The 22185-nt window shown below is 43.5% G+C and overlaps 1 protein-coding gene across 13 annotated transcripts in view; it reads left to right on the forward strand.

Annotated features, from left to right (window-relative positions):
- TRIP12 (thyroid hormone receptor interactor 12) overlaps positions 1-20937 on the forward strand; it is a 94354-nt gene extending 73417 nt beyond the window's left edge. For 10 of the 13 annotated variants that reach the window (XM_085845082.1, XM_085845070.1, XM_085845081.1 and 7 more), the window contains 3 exons: positions 3130-3224; positions 3449-3552; positions 4175-5114. In XM_085845082.1, the coding sequence (XP_085701208.1) occupies positions 3130-3224; positions 3449-3552; positions 4175-4371 (396 nt within the window). In that variant the 3' untranslated portion in view covers positions 4372-5114. Of the gene's footprint in view, positions 1-3129; positions 3225-3448; positions 3553-4174; positions 5115-12152; positions 19635-20578 lie in introns of those variants that run through there. The other 3 variants (XM_085845079.1, XM_085845080.1, XM_085845078.1) reach the window with 3 other exon arrangements.
- Positions 20938-22185: the final 1248 nt, after the last annotated feature.

Genomic DNA, 22185 nt, shown 5'->3' on the forward strand with positions numbered 1-22185 from the left:
TTGTAACAACTCTGAAGTTGCACCTTAAATCCAGGAGAACGGTACCATCCCAGCCTCGGCTGGATGTTGGCAAGCTCAAGGATGAGAGGGTCGCTGAGGAGTTTGCGAAAATGCTGAGTGGGGATTTCAGGGGTCTGTGTGCTTTGTGGAATCCTGAAGAGTTGTGGAGTTCCTTCAAGACCACCATCCTTGATGTTGCTGGTGGATGTCTTGGAACTCACCGTTGGGCGAAGAAGAATTTTGTCTCTCAAGGGACACGGGATACCATTGACCAGAGTTGCAGGGCCAGGCTGAATGGCAGAGCTGAGCTGTTCAGGGAGCTGAAGAGAAACTGTACGTGCGCTAAGGGTGGACGAGGATGCCTATGTGCGAGGAATCTGTGAGGGGCTAGAGCATCATCTGTGGTCAAGTGATTCTCATCCTTCTTACAGGGGAATTTGCGCATTGTATTCCTCCAAGCCCATCCCTCGATGTACTGCAGTTAGAGTGGAGGATGGTAGGCTCTTGACAGAGGAGTCCAAAGTGAAGGCCCGCTGGGCCGGTTACTTGGCGTGGATGTACCAGGCTGATCCACCAGCTGTCGAGTTAGATGTCAGGTGCGTTCCTCTCCCTATTGCTGACACTCCAATCAACTGTGTTCCACCGTCGTTTGTGTAAACACGGGCTGCGGTGAACCGGATGAAATGGGGTAAAGCTCCTGGGATTTGTGGCATCTATGCTGAACTTCTCAAGGCTGGTGGAAATGCTGTACTCGTGTTGTTGCATGCATTTTTGTGCTCTGGCTGGAACACAGATATCATCCCAACTGACTGGAAGAGGGGCCTTGTTGTCCCTCTCTGGAAAGGGAAGGGTGATCGCCAAGACTGCAACAACTACCGAGGTGTGACGCTGCTCTCAGTGCTGGGTGAAGTCTTTGCTCGGATAATTCTTGATCGGGTTCACCACCATCTGCTTGAGCACCAGCGTCAAGAACAGTCAGGCTTTACACCAAAGAGGTCAACGATTGACCGTATCCTTGCTCTTCAGGTCCTCACCGAATGCAGACGAGAGTTTCGGCAGGGGCTGCTTGCAGCTTATCTTGATTTCTGCAAAGCATTTGAGTCAGTGAATTGGGATGCTTTCTGGAGGATTCTTGGTCTTCGTGGGGTGCCACCAAAACTGATCAATCTGATGTCTGAACTCTACTCTGGTACTGAGAGTGCTGTGAGATGTGGTGATACCATCTCTGACTTATTTCCAGTTGTTACGTTAGTTTGTCAGGGGTGTGTACTGGCCCCCACACTTTTAATCATTTGCGGTGCATTGTTTGGGAATGTAAAGATCAATGACCTTGATTTCACAGATGATGCAGTCCCCTTTGTGGACACTCCAGATATCTTTTTGGGGGCCGTCGAGGTGCTGAAAGAGGAGCCAGAGCCTCTGGGATTATGGGTTTCCAGGGTCAAAAGTAAGATCCATGCTTTCATTGACATCTTGGATGCTGCAATCTTGTCTGTACCTGTTTGTGGTGAGGATGTTGAAGTCATGGAGAGATTCACTTGCCTTGACACTGATATTCATGTCTCTGCTGGCTGTGAGCCAGAGGTTAATAGACATCTCGGTCAGGCCTGGGGAGTCATGGATTCACTGGATCATGGGGTATGGCGCTGCCGGTACCTGTGCAGGAGGACGAAAGTCCAAGTCTTCAGGTCCTTGGTGCTTCTATTCAATGGACTCTGACCTCTACGGATGCTCTACGGATGTAAGATTTGGACTCTGACCAGGGATCTGAGATGGCGACTTAATTCCTTTGGTGCCAGGTCTCTTCGGAGAATCCTTGGCTATCACTAGACAGATTTTGTGTCTAACGAGCAGTTGCTGAGAGAGACTCAAATGAGATTTGTTACCTGCATAGTCCGTGACTGTCAGCTGCGGCTGTATGGACATGTGGCTTGTTTTCCTGACGCTGATCCTGCTCACCAGATTCTCTCAAAGAGGGAGTCTCATGAGTGGAGGAGGCCAATAAGCTGACCACGTGCCTTGTGGTTGCAGCAGGTTGATCAGCATCTCAAGGAGGTGGGGATGGTCAGACGGAGACCCCTGGAGTACTGTCGGAAAGTGGATGTCGTGACGCACTGCTCCGGAACATGCTCCCATACATGACCTGGTCTGGGGGATGTGTCATTCGGTATTCAATTTTTGGCCTCGTCTTCATGTTTTTGAAATTTTCAAACATCCTGATTTGAAGTGATCCATTGTCATTTCAACAAAATGGAACTGCAACATCAACGAAACAAACTAAAATACCCTTGTGGTAACTGCAGAAGTGTGCACTGCTCTCGGCCAAAAGCTTGAACAGATCTGGTTGTTCCAGAAATGGCTTTTGCGAGTGAATAAAATTGCCATGAAATCGGATTTGCCCTTTTCTTTTGAGAGACTCCCACTCTGCTTCCAGCACCATTGCTGCACCTCCGCGATGTATTTGTCCCGAAACAGTTTGCCAGTGAATGCATATTTATCCCGCTCGCTTTTTGGAAGAAAAAAAAAACTGGTATGGTGATCGGCTCTGTCTGTCTGTCACGCTTTCGCATCCGAAAGAGTTGTGCAGAAATTCACCAAATTTGGTAGTTATGATCGCTACATGACACAAAGATGCATACCCCTGCAAGAATATGACATTAACCATGCAACAGTTTTTAAGTGTAAAAAAACAAGTCACCATGTTATACTTTAAAATACAAGTGCAGTATTGGGTGGGGTCAAAAGGCAAAATTCAAAAACAACAAACTATTTTTATGGGTACATTTTTAAATATGTGTTTTCATGAAACTTCATATATGCATTCAACCTTTGAGCCTCATGAAATATGTAACGATTTTGGGGAATTTGACCCCCAGTCCATGCCCCCAAGGGTGGGGACTTCGGGTCACGGGTCAAAACGGGAAGAAAAAAAAAATAACTGAGAATTTGATCTTGGGTCATTCCTGGTGGAAGCTTTTGTCATCTTTCAACTTTGCTTTCGGTGGGAGGTGTGGAGATTTGTGATGGCACCATCGACTTCGCTCCTGTTTAAATTTTGGAAATGTGCCGAATGTCCGCTACCGGTTTGTCATCAAAATTTATGATTCATCTTGGTGGCTTCTTTTCAAGCTGGACATGCTTCTTTGTGGGGGACAAAGTGAGGCATGGGATGTGCGCCAGCTCATGGACAGCTGCAGGCCTGACCACGGCTACAACCACGACAGGTATATACGCACACCGCCTCTTCCTGCAGTAATATGTTCTCGCTTTTCCATGAGTGGAGATTTTTGGATGCGATAACTGCTTCTTTTGATTTCTTGTCTTTTTTTTTTTTTTAATCAAATTTACAACTGTTTGTATAATGATTGTATTTTTGGTTTTTCCCCATTCTTAAAATTTTTCAATTTCCTCCCTCTAATCCCATTCCTCCCAACCATCCCCCTCCTAGCCGGGCAGTGAGGTTTCTGTTTGAAGTTCTCTCATCCTTCGATTCATCCCAGCAGCGCCTCTTCCTGCAGTTTGTCACTGGCTCTCCACGTCTCCCTGTGGGAGGTGAGTACAAGTACCCCATAATTTCCAATCTACTCACGAACCCTTCCCACAAATCTGATATGCACACAATTTCTCCTTTGTTGTGGTCATCTGTTCATTACATGACGTGTGGTAGAAAGTTTGATTATAACCCTCCTACCCCTTTCCTGGCATAATAATCATCATCATCCCCAGGCATTCTTGCTGGAAGCCCACAGCTCCAAGGAAGTCTGCCACTCTGACCAGATTCTCCCCAGGAATTGAGTAAAGATGAAATTTTAAATAATTAACAGTATCTTGCGAGTTGAGAGCAAGTTGTAATTTAGTGGTCCACAGCACTCAGTTCAAGGTGAGGGTGTAGGCAGGATGGGTCCTGTACTGGGTCGAGTTTATTAACAAGTTTTAAGTGTGGGATGGTGACCAGAAGGAAGTCCATACCTTGCCGCCTTGTTCTAACCTGTGAAAAGCATTCTATTTACCTCTCTCCTTCTCTCAATACTCCTTTCCTTACTGGAATGTTGTTTTCCAACCACAACCCTTCCATCCCTGTAGGACTTTAAAATTTAGAAGTCATTGTCCACACTTATTGTTTTTTGAAATTTTAATTGTGATGGACTCAACCATTGTATGTTCCTTCCTCCAGGGTTCCGCAGCCTGAATCCGCCATTGACGATCGTGCGTAAGGGAGAGGGAGGGGAGAAAGGTGGTGATGGCGCGCTTCCTTCTGTGATGACGTGTGTGAATTACCTGAAGCTTCCAGATTACAGTTCTGCCAGCGTGCTGAGGGAAAGGTTGCTTTTGGCTGCCCGGGAGGGGCAGCGCTCCTTCCATCTCTCATGAGGTGAGCACGGAGCAGGTGTCCAAAACCTCAGATCCTAAGTGTACACGTTCTTTAAATGCAACGAAGTGCTCTTTGGGATGTCACAAAGACTTTACACAACTTTCTCTTATTGCATTAAGTGCTCAGAGGTATGTGTTGTATTATGATGAAAAGGTGGGAGGACATTCTCATAATTGCTGTGAGAAGGGAATGCTTTTGAGATGGTGTGAACTAAATGGACAATTGCAAGGAAATGACATGTATGCTGCACTTATCAAGTATTTTTCCTTTCACTCGGTGAACTTGCTTTTACTAATTCATCAAGAACTTAAAATGAACGTGATTTCTCTCGGTCCTTGGAAAATGAAAGTTGTGTAATTTGCCCTTTTGACCGCGACCCTCCGACCCACCCTTCACACGCCCCAATCTCGCACAAGATCCGATTCATTTCCCCTTCACCCCTTACGTTCTTCGTTTTAATTCCTACACCCCCAGAGTGATGGCGATGTGCAGTTAAATGGGCTGGGGGGTGGGGAGGGGTTGAGGGCATGTGAGGGAGGGGTTCTGTGGGTGAAGAAGAACCGGCGTTACTTCAATCTCATGAGGTGAGCACGAAGCAGACATCAAGAGAAGAGTCAAGATTTGAGGTGGGGGGACTGTGGGAGAGTTGAAGAGTTTTAAAGGCAGGACTAAATTTAAGTTGAGTGGAATGTGGGTTTGGGTTCAGTGTTTGAATCAAAATAAAAGTTTCATTTGATCCTCACCGTTTCTTTTCTTGAGCTGTAGCTCAATACTACATGCTGCACGGCGATGGGCCACTTGCTGAGCCAGGTGTAAGAAGTGTTTTATTTGTACTCTGATTAACCAGTACGGTTTTCGTCGTTTTATTTTCTGTTAGCAGTGGTTAATATTGCTGTTTATTAAAAGGCTTTCCTTGTTGATTCATTAAAGTACTTTTACCAAAACCAATCCTATTTTGAGGGAAGTGGTACAGGCACTATAAGGTACTGTCGGTTACTTTCATAAGATTGAATCGATGCCTTCAGCTCTTCAAACAATCCTACGAGGGGATAATGTAAATTTTGGAATCAGCCCAGTTGATGCTACTTTTGTCAGTGTTTTCCATGTACTCTATGTATGACGTTATGCCTTTTCCCCATCTTGGCGATGCTTCAAGCTCAACTGTCCTGGGATTGTTGTCTCTATTTATTCACTTAGTCCCAGATTGTTGGTTCATGCCCCCCTTTCCAAACAAATGCCGTTCCACCGGATTGCCTATCCTTGTCGAGTGTATCCTTGAGTCGACTGCGTCTGCCCATCCAGTTTCTCACGTCCTGCATTTTGCGCAGACTCGACAACCTTCGTAGGCATCATTGGTGATGTCGTACACAGTGTACTTCCAAGTCCTCTTTTTATCCCATTTGGCCCAATTGAAAGGAGACTTTTCAATGTGGTGAATGTCTGGGCATTCCCGTAGGTGGTATTTCAATCCCCAATTGTCTTGGGATTGTCTCCATGATTTATTCTGTCCGCCACAATATTTTTGTTCGATGGCCCTTCCCTTCCATCAAATCCCATTACTCATCCTTCATGGGAATATGATCCAACTCTTCTTGAGATGAGATTTCCATGGTGGAGAGGGAAGATGTTCTCTCTAAAGGTCATTCCTCCTTGAAGGGTTATAATTATGGATGGCCCTCTGAATGATTTTCAAGATTATGCAGGTGTCTTGACAGCATACCTGTGATCAGGTTTGAAAAATTTAATGAAAGAAAAATATTTGTACAAATGTAATTCTTTATACGTTTTGAGAGAAAAATTTACTTACTGACTGCAGAGGCCAGAGCTCATCAAATTGTCACTTTTCTACAACAGAGCACTTTAACCTTCGCCAGTTTGAAAGTAATGTTACTTGTAAATATTTAATGGCGGTGTTGATGTCATCAGCAGAGCAGAGCTTTGATGGTGACGTTAATACGCTCCCTGCATGAAGGTTGAGTGTTGCAGGAAATAACCCCAGAGCTTGGCTGTGGAACGGAGTCCTAGCAGGTGTCGAAGTATCCACCTCCATTTCGGTGAGGGATCATGCACGAATCATGGGCCAAGCTGTGAATTTTTCTTGTCCTCAGTTTCGTTCAGAGGGCTCTTTTGAAGATCGTCACTGAGCCCCGTACAGTCTCCAATCGTAGCTTGTTTGTAGTAATATTCCAAGAGAAGGTTTTTAAGATCTCAGCGAGGTGTATGCATGTGCATTCACCTTTTCTTGCCTTATAACCTGGAATTGAATTGTATTGAATCAGACTTTTTCCACCTTTATTTACACATTGTAACCCACAACTTCCAAGTGAAAAACAAATTCCACAAATTTCAGAAAATTAATTAAAAATACAAAACTAGAATATCTTGGTTGGATAAGTGTTCACCCCTGTGAGTTAACACTTGGTGGAAGCACCTTTTACAGCAATTACAGCTGTGAGTCTGTTGGGATAGGTCTCTACCAACTTTACACACCTTGATTGGACAATATTTTCCCATTCTTCTGTACAAAATTGTTCAACCTCAGTGAAATTGTGTGGAGAGTTTTGATGGACAGCCGTCTTCAAGTCATGCCACAGATTTTTGATTGGTTTTAGGTTGGAGCTCTGACCGGGCCACTCAACGACGTTTATCTCTGTTCCTTTGGCACTCCAGTGTAGCTTTGGCTGTGTGCTTCAGGTTGTTCTGCTGAAAGGTGAACTTCTGTCCCAGTTTTAGCTTTGTGGCAGAGGGCAGCAGAATTTCCTCTCGGATTTTTCTGTATTTTGCTCCGTCCATTTTCCCTTCCATCCTGACAAGTGACCCAATCCCTACTGATGAGAAACATCTCCATAACATGATGCTGCCACTACCATGCTTCACAGTAGGGATGGTGTTATTTGGGTGATATGCTGTGTTGGGTTTGTGCCAAACATAACGTTTTGCATTTAGGCCAAAAAGTTCCATCTTGGTTTTGTCAAACCACAAAACGTTTTGGCACATGGTTCTCAAAATCTCCAGTTTGTTTTTGCATGCGTCAAATGCTGCTCAAGGTGGGCTTTTTATACGCCCGATATATATATATATATATATATATATATATATATATATATATATATATATATATATATATATATATATATATATATATATATATATATATATATATATATATATATATATATATATATATATATATATATATGCGTATTATGTGATACCAGTCGTCCGTCCGTTCCTGTCCACACTCTAACTCCCAAAGTTTTCAACTTTCACGTTTCATATTTGGTACATAGGTACAGACTGTGGAGACGGTGTGTCGCGACATATGTTCGTCATCTAAAGTGGTTGCCATGGCAACCAGGATGCTGTTTTCCATGTCGTAGCACAATTCTGTATATACCTTCTTGTTTAGGCATATATTGTGCTCACTTGCGCTCTTGTTGAGTAATGGCTTCCCTCTTGCCACCCTACAATACAGGCCAGACTTGTATAGTGCTTGGGATATTGGTGTCACATACACACAGTGACCAGTCTTTGCCATGAAGGTATGTAGCTCTTTCAAAGTTTCCATTGGCCTCTTGGTAGCCTCTCTGATCAGTCTCCTCCTTGCTTGGTCATCCAGTTTGGAGGGACAGCTTGATCTTGGCAGGATCTTGGTGGTACCATATACCTTCCACTTCTTAATGATTGTCTTGACTGTGCTCCAAGGGATATTCAAGGCCTTTGAAATATTTTTATACCCATCCCCTGATCTGTACCTTTCCACAACTTTATCCCGGAGGTCTTTTGAGAGCTCCTTGGCACTTATGGTTGAGTCTTTGCTGTGAAATGCACTACCCAGCAGGAGAAACCTACAGGAACAGCTGATTTTATTCTGAAATAATCAGAATCACTGCAATTTAACACAGGTGGAGGCCAATTTGATTGATGTGATAGTTTTGTATTTTTCATTAATTTTCTGAAATTTGTAGAATTTGTTTTTCACTTGGAAGTTGTAGGTTACGATGTGTAAATACAGATGGAAAAAGCCTGATTTGATTCAATTTCATTCCTGGCTATAAAGCAACCAATGGTGAAAATTTTGAAAGGAGGTGTACACTTTTTTTTTTTGGCACTGTACCTAAGAAGGCTCAAAGCAGTAATCACTGCCAAAGGTGCTTCAACAAAGTATTGACTTGGGGTTGTGGAATACTTATTGACTCAAGACATTTCAGCTTTTCATTCTTAATTTGTAGAAATTTCTAAAATCATGTTTTCACTTTGTCATGATGGGGAAGTTTGTGTTGATCAGTGACAAAAATAAAATTTAAATTCTGGCTGGAACACAACAAAATGTGAAAGTTGAGGGGTGTGAATACTTTCTGAAGGCACTGCACATAAGAATCCCAATGCTACGCTCCGCCTCAGCTGACATACCGGTTTCATTGTTTTTTGGCGAATCATCATCAGCGGCAGTGCAGACGGAAATGTTTACCAGGCTTCCAAACATGTACCATGTGAAAAGCAATCAACATATAAATGAAAAACAAACTCACTCACAGCTTTGGAGGAATTCTGGGAATGGTTTGAAACAGCAAAGGGTTTACCTTGTGAAGCTTTTCATGGTTGCTTTATGTGGCTTTCTTTGGCTGGAAGAGCAGGGGAAGAGTCCATTTATTTGTCTAATCCTCACCACCTGATTTAATTGAATAGGTGAGAGCTAATTGGTTATCCCCTGCATTCACAGGTGAAAGACGTGAGTGGGTGCTGTGGATATTACAATACAGTTAAAAATTTTAATTTTCCTTTAACACATTACATCTCCATCATTTTACTTAATGATAAAATTAAACCAATTTGTTTCAACCCAAACCTTGTGATGGAATTGTTTTCTCCTCCAATAAATGATTCATTCAATCAAGAACGATTAAATCCCTCATGAATGCAAAACATTTCTTAATTCAGGTGGTATGGTACAAGGTAAGGAGGTGCAGTATTGTGGGGAATGAGCTACATTATCATCAAATATAGAAACTTGGCGGAGTGCAAGGGGTGAGGTAGGCTTTTTCATGATGTGTGCCATGGGGTTGTTATCTGTTAAGACCGTCAACCTAGACTAATAAAATTTGTCGTCTGTCTATCTGTTCGAGGTTTTTGCAAAGACTCCTGCGCCGATAACCATCACATTTGGCACACAGACCAAGTCTAACCTGGGAATTATCCTCAGTATTTTCATCCAGCACCTCGACCTTTCAAGACCCTTTCGACCCCAAAGAGCCGTAAGACTCCATTATCATGTGACCCCTAAGACCTATAAGTCCTTGAAGATCCTTTTGACTTAAATAGACCCTTAAATCCCCTTCAACCCTTTAAACAGATTAGACAGCTTTGACCCTTTACCATTTTGAGCTTTAGACCTCTTGGACCTTTTTTAGACCCTTTTTACATGCTTGAGAGGTGAGATCCTTTCTACCCCAAAGACATTAACTACAATTGGAATATACCCTTTAGAGTTTTGACCATCTTGAACCTTTTGAAGCACACATCACACAAACGTCTATATTCTTCTTGCAAAATACAGACTATATTTTGCTTTCAACCCAACCAGAGGGTGTATACTCCATCTAATATCTTATCTGTCGCTGGGAAGTGGTAGGGGTGGGTGGGAAGATGGAAGGAGGGAAATGGGTGGGTGCAAGGGAGGAGAGAGTAGGCGGCGAAGGGGTGGGATGATAGAGGGGAAGGTGTGGGTTGTGAGGAGGGAGGACAAGGGGTGAGGTCGGAGTTCAGAATGGGGTGTTAGGAGGGACTCGGTTTCTAAAATGAATGGGAGGTTGTAGTTGGCATAGCCAAGTGTGTTGGAGCTGAAATAAGACTGGACTTTATCGGTACAAAAGCCAATTCGCATTTCGGTCCACTCTTCCCAAATGCATACATTCTTGCCGCGCTTTCCTCCTCCTATACGTTGCTTTCCTCCTCCTCCAACGGTGCATACGTTGCGACACAAGATGATAGAGGAAAACCCTTTTACACAACGTCTGTAATAACTGCAGAATCCTAAAAAAAGATTGCAGATCCTTCAGTGTCTGTGGTTGCAGCCATCTTAACAGCTCCAATTTTCTCTGGGTCTGTTTTGATGCCATTGCTGGAAATCATATGGCTCAAGTGGTGGACCACCTCCTTGAAGAAATACCATTTGCTTCATTCTATCTTCAGACCATACTCTTACAGCTTCTGGAATATTATTTCAAGTTTATCCAAATGCTCATCAATAGTTTTGGAGAAGTAGAAAAGGTTGTCCAGATATGCTGAGTGTCTGGAAGTGTTCTTCATTTTAGACGTGTTGAATGAGGTATTGGTATGTTGCTGGTGAATTGCAGGGGCTGAAGGGCATCTGGTTAAATTCATCAAATCAGCTGTACATACTATTTTAAGTTTTTATCGTCGTCCTTCACCTCAACCTTATGGTAAACAAACTGCAAATCCATCGTAAAAAGCCAACGAGATCCTACCAAAACATCCATCACTCTTCAGTCCTCTGCAGGGAGTGTGAATCCTTAAGAGTCAAAGCATTTGGCAGCCTTCTGTCCACACGAATTCACACTAAGATTTCTTTCTATCAGATTGTAGGACTGAGGTACTCACTTCCGCTTGGCCTGATAACTTTCCGCAACATGTTCCTTCGATGCTCCTTCACTTGCCTTTACATGGGTGGAATGCACCTGTGAGGCAGTCGATTAGGCTTGTCATCCGTTTAGGTGTATCAAGTGTCTGGCATCTGCCTGACCCAAATCATTTGTCCCGGATGCAAAACTGGACCTGTATCATTTGAACAACCCCCTCAGCTTTACTTTTCTCCAACTGAGATCCTGGGAGATCTTAGACTGGGTCCTGGTGGTAGTGTCATCTACTGGCTCATCCATTAGATGAGGTTCATTATGCTGCCCCACAGTGATTCTATCCACTGACACATCGATGAAAACTTTACCATATTCCACCTCCACAGTTCCCAGTACTCCAACTCGAGTTATTGACTTGCCGAATGTCACTTTTAGTGGGGTTTATCGTACAAATGCAAATGCTCCCGTAGGTTGAATCCTCCAGGGTCTTTGCCACGATCAGGTTTCAAAGCATTGGTGTTAAAGGTTGCACAACTACACAAGGCCCGCCGAGGTTACAGACTACTTGTATGTCATTTCGTCTGAGCCGGAAACCTTGCTTTTTTGTGCCCGATGTACAGACAAAACTGATGGTCTTCTGTTCCGTGTTCCCAAATGCAGATACCCAGCTAAGTACTTCAGTCTGTTCATGCTTATTAGGTCTGTTAATCTTTGCCAGCATTGGTTGGTTCAATTATCTCTTGTGATTAAAATGCTTCTGTTAGCAATACCTCATTGACCTCCCCGTCAATCTCTGCAGTGGCCTGCAAAAGTTTTCACACCCTCCCAATAATGCCACATTTAGATGAATTATGTATAAACAATTTTTCCAAATGAACTTTTTTATTCATAACTGAAGAGATCAAACTAAACACTGCTCTAGTTGAAGGAAGTTACATGTCAGGAATACCTGAAAGACATGAACAATTCAAAAATCACTGATTGTAAAAGTATTCAGCCCCTGAGGTCCGTACTTGGTGGAAGCAGCTTTCCTTTTATAGCAATGACTGCTATGAGTCTTTTGGGTAGGTCTTGACCAGTTTTGTACACTAAGATGGAGAAATCTTTGCCCATTTTTCATGTTGTCCTGCTGTCCTGCTACAATCATTGTCCTGCTGAAATGTGAATCTCCTACCCACTTTCAGATTCATGGCTGACTCGAGCAGGGTTTTCATCAAGTATTCTGCTGTACTTTGTACCTTCCATTGTTCCTTCTCTCCGGAGAAGATTTCCAGTCCCTGATGAAAACCAGCCCCATAACATGATGCTGCAATCACCATGCTTGACTGTAGGGATGGTGTTGACTGGGTGATATGCAGTGTTCGGCTTGTGCCAGACCTAATGCTTTGAATTTAAACCAAAAAGTTCAATTTTTGTCTTGTCTGACCACAAATCCTTTTCTCCACATGCCTGCAGTATCATTAAGATACTTTTTTTGCAAACTCCTTATGAACTTTTATATGTCGTTTTTCATTCATGGCTTCTTTCTTTCCACCTGTCCATTGAGGCGAGTTTTGAGAAGGGAACGGGATATTGTTTATTGATGAACACAGACCCCCCCCCCCCCCCACTCTCGGACATAGAGCCTTGCAGATCTTTCAAAATCTCTTGAATTTACAGTGAAATCCCGAAATCACTTCCTGCTTGTTGGACTGCTGAGATTGGGTGGGCGACCTGATCTGTGTAGACAAGGTGGTATTTTATGTCTTCCACTTCTTCATGGTGGATTTCACCTTACTCTCAAAGGGATGAGTGACTGAAATCCTCTTATTACCTTCTCCTGAATGGTGTTTTGTCATTATTTATGTCTGACTTTTTTTGGAAAGCTCCTTCGTCTTCAAATTTGTTTTGTTGGTTGACTAAGTGTTGCATCTTAAACCTCCTTAGGTGGAGGAGCTTAATTTTTTTAATTAAACCACTGATTATATACAGGTGAAACCAATTGCACTTATTTTGTAACCTTTCAAACAAATAATTTGCTCCTGAAGACATTTTGGGTTAATTAGGCAAAGGGGTTGAACACATACAATTGAGAATCATCCGATTTATTTATTTTCTGTTAATCTAATTTATTCATATTTTATCTGCATTTTTTTTTTTAGCTTTATCACTTTGGAGTAGTTTGTGAAGACTCTATATATCAAGTTTGATTTGAAGGCATTTTGAAATGAGCTCAGGTGATATCATAATGTGAATTCTTTGGAGGAGGTGAATACTTTTGCAAGCTACTGTATGTACCAGGTGTATGGTGCACGGTTCCCATTTCCGGCTGTAAGTCTGAGTCATTCTTTCGGCTCAAATAATTGTCCATTTTCTTTCACATGGTTCTCAGAAACCATTGACCCTGCGCCAATTAACGAATTGATTTGGACTTTCCCAAGAGTCACCACTTTGGTTGGATTTTCTCCAACAACAGTTTCTAAAAATCCATTATTCTGGGAAACTTTGTGGCTGCCCCTAATTGTGCTCCAGCCGATGGGGCCCTCCAGTTCTGGTTGTTGGAGCTTGAGGCCTTCTGTGCATCATCATTCTAGTCATCTGTGCCCTGCCCATTATAACCATTGCAACTTCCACCCTCGAACAGCTAAAGTCCTGGATTTGGGCTTTTCAGTAATTATGGACTACAGTAAAGCTTGTTGGGGAGAACGCTCTTCATCTTTCTCAAGTAACTTCTGCCATTTGCCTCTTCATTTCCGACATCGCCTCCTCATCGTACTTGCCATTCTTCCTTCTACGAGACATGAATAAAAGACAGCTGTTGAGAACGATGACAAAAACAAAAATCAGAGGTAAATAATTCCAAATGACAATACATTGTTGTACTATCAGGACAATTTCTCTGATTTCTCTCATATCCCTGATTATTTCAATCAAAATCATTTGGCAATCTATCCGGCAACAATCTTACATCGGGTAAATTCAGTTCAATAATGGAAATTGTGCTTCTCAGTTCAGCCCTCTATTGAGTGAGCTGTTTACTCCTTGTTATGTGCATATCCCACTTCTGACACCATGAAGCCATTGAAACTTGCATAAACAGCCAGGCACAACATTCATCAGTGAGATGAACACTTTATTTATGAGGATAAGGGAAATCAAACAAAAAACGATGGCTAACCAGTGCATATTGGATATTTGATGTGGCATGTCACGACCAGCATGTTATTCACAGGACGTACAGAAAGGCCAGGCCATAAAAGATGACGGTAGTGTCTCTCTTGTGGGCATCAGTCATGATCTTTCTTGGGCAAACCATATTTTGACATTGGCCTCCAAAGCTAGCCACCAATTGGGAATCCTCCATCGTACAGTCCTTCCTTGGCACACCTGAATTCCTATCCACCTCAAGGCTTTCATCCACAACTTAATGGAGTACTGCTCTCCCCTCTGGGCTGCCTCCACTGCTTCATATCTTGCTCAGCTTGAGGGCATGGCAACAAAGGCCTTCAAGATTATTGGACTTCCGTGATGCAGCTGAATCTATGGGCCTGTCACTTCATCACAGACAGGTCTGTGGTCTCTCTATATTGTACCACCTTCTTTCTGGTCTGAACCCTCTGCTCTTTCTGTGTGTCCCCTCCCACTCCCCCCCCACCCCATGTTTCTGCAAGGCTCACACATTGTGCACAATCAACCCCCTTCTGGTGAAAATACTTAAATCCACGATGTCAACTCACCTCCACTCATTCATTCCTCTTTTTTTTCCACCTGTGGAACCAACTTCCATATCCTCTTCCATCCAGGTCTGCAATACGGCTGTTCATCACCATCTCAGATTGTCCCCAATCCAAAAACATGATCTTTTATACCCGTTAATCACCTACCCCCAAGCCCACCTCCTTCTGAATTTCCAGTTTTTCCTTCCTGAGAGTTTGCTTCTGTATCCATCCTCCCCTTCCCCTCATTCCTCCCCACACCCATTTTTTGTCCTTCACCCTGCTGTTGGAGTGGCACCCCCACCCCCCCACACTCTTTCTTATGTTCCTTTTGTTGTTAGGTCCTGATCCATTCTGTTCTCGCTCTTCTATGAGCCCTGACTTTGTGTGCAATTTTTTTTTTTTTAATGGCTTTGTAAGAAAAGGATCAAATGAACAAAACTGGTCATACATGACTCCAACATTTGATGTTTTTATATTTTTTTTGAAGTAAGTTGAGGTGACATCTTCAATGATAATTTAATATTAAGCCAAGGTCTCTCCTTCCACTGACTAATCCCCCCATTGCATGGTGGGTAGTGGAAGGTAAATGAAGATATGAATTGCTGAACATAATCCACAGTTTTTTTTTTCTACTTCTATTAACTTCCTTTTTGTTACAGCCTGCATTTAAAATGGATTACATTTTTTGTCACCAAATAACTGAACACATGGCTTCAGATATTTTACAAATTAATTTAAAATGGAAAACTGAAATGTTTTTTCATTAATTGTTCAACCCCTTTGCAATCTTCTTCTTCTTCTTTCGGCTGCTCCTGTTAGGGGTTGCCACAGCGGATCATCCGTCTCCATTTCGCTCTATCCTCCACATCTTCCATTGACACTCCAACCACCCGCATGTCTGCCCTCACCGCATCCATGAACCTCTTCTTTGGCCTTCCTCTTCTCCTCCAACCTGGCGGCTCCATCCTCAGCATCCTTCTCCCGATATACTCCACTCCCCTCCTGTGCATATGTCCAAACCATCTCAATCTCGCCTCTCTCACTTTGTCTCCAAACCATCCTACCTGCGCTGTCCCTCTAATATACTTATTTCTTATCCTGTCCATCCTCGTCACTCCCAACGAGAATCGCAGCATCTTTAACTCTGCCACCTCCAGCTCCACTTCCTGTCTTTTTGTCAGCGCCACTGCCTCCAAACCATACAACATAGCTGGTCTCACTACCATCTTATATACTTTCCCTTTCACTCTTGCAGCTACCCTTCTGTCGCAAATCACTCCTGCAACTTCTCCACCCACTCCTACCACCACCCTCTCTCTCATTTACGCACATGTACTCCGTCTTACTCCGACTGACTGTCATTCCCTTTCTCTCCAGTGTGTACCTCCACCTCTCGAGGCTCGCCTCATCCTGCCACCTACAGATCATGATGTCATCCGCGAACATCACAGTCCATGGAGATTCCTGTCTGATCTCGTCCGTCAACCTGTCCATCACCATTGCAAACAGGAAAGGACTCAGAGTCGATCCTTGGTGTAATCCCACTTTTACATTAAACCAGTCCGTCATTCCCACCGCACACCTCACCGCTGTCACACTGTCCTCGTACATATCCTGCACCACCCTCACATACTTCTCTGCCACTCCCGACTTCCTCATAGAATGCCACAACTCCTCTCTTGGCACCCTATCATAAGCTTTCTCTAAATCCACAAACACACAATGCAACTCCTTCTGGCCTTCCCTATACTTCTCCATCAACATTCTCAAAGCAAACATCGCATAATTGGTGCTCTTTCCTGGCATAAACCCATATTGCTGCTCACAAATCATCACCTCTCCTCTCAACCTCGCTTCCACTACTCTTTCCCACAACTTCATGGTGTAGCTTAACAACTTTATGCCTCTGTAGTTACCACAGCTCTGCACATCACCCTTGTTCTTAAAAATCGGAATCAGTACACTTACTCTCCACTCATCAGGCATCCTCTCACTTTCCAAGATTTTATTAATCAATCTGGTTAAAAACTCCACTGCCATCTCTCCTAAACACTTCCATGCCTCCACTGGTGTCATCTGGGCCAACCGCTTTTCCACTCTTCATCCTCTTCATAGCAGTCCTCACTAAACCCTTACTGATCCACCCAACTTCCTGATTCACTATCTCCACCTCTTCCAACCTTCTCTCTCTCTCATTTTCTTCATTCATCAGCTCCTCAAAGTACTCCATCCACCTTCTCAACACACTCTCCTCGCTTGTCAGCACATTCCCATTTGCGTCCTTTATCACCCTGACCTGCAGCACATCCTTCCCAGCTCGGTCCCTCTGTCTGGCCGATCGATACAAATCCTCTTCCCCTTCCTTTGTATCCAACTTCTCATACAGCTCGCCATATGCCTTTTCCTTGCGCCACCACTCCTGTCTACTTTCTTCATCTCCCTGGCTCTCCCACTTCTTTTTCGCCAATCTCTTCTTCCTTATACTTTCCTGTACTTCCTCGTTCCACCACCAAGTTTCCTTATCTTCCTTCCTCTGTCCAGATGTCACACCAAGTATCTTCCTGGCTATCTCCCTCACCACTTCTGCTGTCGTTGCCCAATCATCCCACACCTCTTTACCACCATCCAACATCTGTCTCACCTCTCTAAATTTCATGCAACAGTCTTCCTCCTTCAGCTTCCACCATCTGGTCCTTGGTTCAGCCCTCACTCTCTTCCTCAACCTCAACTCCAAAATCATCCTGCAGACCACCAATTGATGCTGTCGAGCTCCACTTTCCCCTGCCACCACTGTACAGTCTCTAATCTCTTTCAGGTTGCATCTCCTGCTTAAGATGTAATCCACCTGTGTGCACTTTCCTCCACTCTTGTACGTCACCCTGTGTTCCTCCTTCTTCTTGAAATACGTATTTACCAAAGCCATTTCCATTCTTTTTGCAAAATGTACCACCATTTGCCCTTCCACATTCCTCTCGTTGACACCGTACCTATCCATCACCTCCTCATCCTCTTTATTCCCTTCCCCAACATTCCCATTGAAATCTGCTCCAATCACCACTTTTTATCCCTCAGCCCGAATTGGGCTAAGGGGTATTGTCATCACAGGCGTTGTCCGGGCGTCCGTCCGTCTGTCAACTTTTGGTTTCCGTCGATTTCGAGGAGAACGCCTTGTCCGATTAAATCCATTTTTGCAGGGTGTGTTGGGGTTGAGTTGAGGAAGGTTCCTTTTGAAAATTGGCGTGCTGCGATTTTCAATGTGGCCTCCATGGCAGCCATCTTGAAATTGGTTTCCGTCGATTTCGAGGAGAACGCCTTGTCTGATTAAATCCATTTTTGGAGGGTGTGTTGGGCTTGAGTAGAGGAAGGCTCCTTTCGAAAATGGGCGCGCTGCGATTTTCAGTGTGGCCGCCATGGCAGTCGTCTTGAAATTGGTTTTCGTGAATTTCGAGAACGACTTGGCTTGTCCGATGAAATGCATTTTTTTTCAGTGTGTTGTAGTTGAGTCGAAGAAGGTTCCTTTCGAAAATGGGCGTGCTGCGCTTTTCACTTGCCGCCACGGTAGCCATCTTGAAGTCTGATTGATTTTCGATATGACGTCCAACGTGCTCTAACTGACAGCATCATCGTGATATCACTGCTTCGTTTTACAATGCATGGGCTGAGGGGTTACGCCCGCTTTGCGGAGCTATCTTTCATCCTTCGATACACTCTCCACCACTTCATCTAACTCACTCCAGAAATCTTTATACTCCATCTCACACCCCACTTGCGGGGGCATATGCACTGATGACATTCATCATCACCCCTTCAATTTCCAACTTCACACTCATCACTCGGTCCGACACTCTCCTCACCTCCAATACCCTCTTGACATAATCCTCCTTCAGGGTTACCCTGACACAATTTCTCCTCCCATCCACACCATGGTAGAACAGTTTGAAACCACCTCCAATGCTCCTAGCCTTACTCCCCATCCACTTGGTCTCTTCTACACACAGTATGTCCACCTTTCTTCTCTCCATCATATCAGCCAACTCTCACCCTTTGCCAGTCATAGTCCCAACATTCAGAGTTCCAACTCTCACCTCCACACTTCTACCCTTCCTCCTCTCTCACTGCCTCTGGACTCGCCTTCCCCGTCTCCTTCTCCTCCTTCGTCCAGCAGTAACACAATTTCCACCGGTACCCCGCTGACCAACAGTACTGGTGGCGGTCGTTGGTAACCCGGGCCTCGACCGATCCGGTATGGAAATCCGTTTTATTGTCCGCATAATGATTTGGCATAGGTTTTACGCCGGATGCCCTTCCTGACGCAACCCTGGTCGCCTCATACGACACACAGGGATATGGTACACCTATTCTAACCGGGGCATACACCGGTTTGTATGCAATGGCACTCCAAAATTGAGCTCAGGTGCATCCACTTTCCTTTGATGAATTATCCTTGAGATGTCTCTACAACGTGGAGTCCACCTGTGGCCAATTCAATTGATTGGACATGATTTAGAAAAATCTTTCTATATGTCCCAGTTGACAGTGCAACTCCACGATGAAGTCCAAAAGGAACTAGCCGTAGAACTCCAAAATACAATTGGGAGGAGACATAGATCTGGGGAAAGGGTATAAAAATTTATAGTGCTGCACAGTGAGCTCCATCATTAGGAAATGGAAAGAATATGGAAGTACCCAGACTCTTCTGAGAGCTGGCCAGCTGACCAAACTGAGCAGCAAGGCAAGAAGAACCTTGGTCAGGGAGGTGACCAAGAGCCCACTGCCAGACCTACAGAGTTCCTTGGCTAAGATGGGAGAACCTGGTGGAAGGACACCAATCTCTGCAGCACTTCACAAATCTAGGCTTTATGTTAGAGGGGCCAGACGGAAGCCACTCCTGAGGAAAAAGGTACATGACAGCATGCCTGGCATTTGTAAAAAGGCATGTGAAAGACTCACAACACGAGGAAAAAAAGATTGTGGTCTGATGACATAAATTGAACTCTGGCCTGAATGCAAAGCGCTATGTCTGGTAGAAACAGAGCACAGCTTATCATCCATCAAACTCCATTCCTACCGTGAAGCATGGTGGTGGCAGCAGCATGCATATGGCAATGCTTTTTTATCGGCAGGGACTGGGAGACTTGTAAGGATAAAGGGAACAATGAATGGAGCCAAATATGGGCAAGGCCTTGAGGATAACCTGCTTCAGAGTGCAAAAGACCTTGGACTGCAGTGAAGATTTACATTCCAACAGTGCAATGACCCCAAGCAGCACTACAATGGCTTCAGGACAAAAATGTGAAAGTCTGTGAGTGGTCCCAGCCACAGCCCAGATTTGAATCCTATCGATTGTGTGAAGACTTGATTCCTTTTCGACACTCCCCATCCAACTTGTAGTTCAGGTTCCCTGTGTATTTTCGTTCAATATTCGTGGAGATTTGCAACCAACTGCATTTTTTTGGAGGATTTGACCTTACTGAACACCAAAACCAATGTTTCCATTTGATTCAATCCATTTTAAGGCCGCCATCTTGGATTTCAAAATAGCCACCGTTTCATACCTATTTTATTTAATATCTTGAAAAGTAAGCAAGATATTGTGTTGATTTCAATGGATATACACACATTTTTGGGATCGAGGAAAATGTTAGTGCAAGCAAAAATCGGCTGTGATGGCAGCCATCTTTGATAAGCCACCATATTGTATTTCAAGATGGCCACCACTGAAAAAACAATCATATGACTATAATTTTCACTTATAGCTCAGCAATATGCTGTTAATATGGTGATTTTTCAACCAGTGTTAGCTACTTACAGGGGTTAAGAAAATGATGGTGTGACAAGAACAAGTTTCAATAGATCAAAGGAATGTGAACATTACATAAATCTTATCAGAAATTTGTTTACTTTATTTTCAGGTTGTTGCCCATAATGACTGACCGGCCAATTCTTCATAAGGGATCCACACCAACAATGGGAGCATTGAAGCAGAATTTCTGAGAGTCCATGTCCAGGCTAGAGTTTGGGGCCAAGCTAGTATTGCACATCAGACCTTCGTAGATCCACTGAAGAATGGGACGCTAATGGTAATCTTATGCCCCATACTGCAGATGATCTTCCTGCACCAAATGCCATAATTGAGATGGTTTCTTGTCAATGCAAGGGCAATTGCTCAACACGCAGGTGTGGTTGCAGGTCGCACAATCTTTCCTGCAGAGACCTCTGTTCATGCAACACTGAATGCCAAAATGACGACTCCCTTAGTATTCCTGTGTTTGATGACAATTGAACTAAAACTGTTTTGTCCAGCGAATATGATTTCTATCAATTGATTCCAATGTCACATTTTGTATGTTGATCTGGTACATTTGGCAGAATATTCTTATCAGATATAGTTAGATATCATAAAGTGAAGGAAGTTTCGATGTGAGAAGTTGACAATGCACCATCCATAAAGCCACTTTAGTAGGTGCTCGATGCCCTGCACTATACAAACATGTACTTCATGTCACACGTTCCATCAACAGGCATGCATGGTAATTACCTGTTACCACAAAATAGCTGTAAGTGATACAGAAATAACTACTGGTGGGCAAATATCGTAGGTTGCAGCAAGCCAATACCAAAACTTTTTCAAATAGCTGCAACCATCACTTTCCTCGACTGTGGAGATGCCCCCGCGGCTACTCAGCTCACAATTCTTAAGCTGCAAGTAGGTTGAGGACCAAAATAGATTTTGAATGGTGACCATCGTGGATAATAAGACAACCTGCATTTTGAATTCTTACATAATTTCAATTTGATGTCAATACATGCATCAATTTCCTCAGCTTCAAATGTTAGGTTCTTATCGCTAAGAATTTGTGTTCCAATTTTAATACAACAAACAAGAGGTTTTTGATAGCAGCCATCTTGAATTCCAAGATGGCTGCCATCAAAATCCATTTCTACTTGCACCATCATTTTCCTCCACCCCAAAAATGTGGGTATAGGTATTGAAATAATTTTCGTATCTTGCTTAGTTGAGTTATTACTAAAAGCAGTAACTAAATGGCAGCCATTTTGAAATCCAAGATGGCGGCTGAAAAAGTATTCGATTCAAATGGAAACATTGGTTTTTGTATTTAGTGGACCAAGGGCTTTCCAAAAATGGGAATAGTTACAAATCTCCATCGACATTGAATGGAAGTTTGGCTCTTAACAGAGTGAACCTGACTATTGAGAAAATCCACAAATCCAGATGTGCAAAGCTGAGAGGCATACCCAAGAAGACTCAAAGCTGTAATCGCTGCCAAAAGCACTTCTGCAAAGTGATGACCTAATTTGACATAAAACATTTCAGATTTTCTTTGTCATTTTGGGGTATTTTGTGTAGATTGGTGACAAAAAAAATTTCATTTCATCCCTTTTCAATTCAGGCCAGAACAAAATCTGAAAAGTCAAGGGGTGTGAATACTTTCTGAAGGCACTGTAACTGATTTCTCTCTTTCCTTGGTGTTCAACTGTCAGCCTAGTTAATGCATTC

This window comes from Eptatretus burgeri, chromosome 11 (genome assembly GCF_056783735.1).
Source record: "Eptatretus burgeri isolate ZD-2024b chromosome 11, Ebu_testis_v1, whole genome shotgun sequence".
Classification (NCBI taxonomy): domain Eukaryota; kingdom Metazoa; phylum Chordata; class Myxini; order Myxiniformes; family Myxinidae; genus Eptatretus; species Eptatretus burgeri.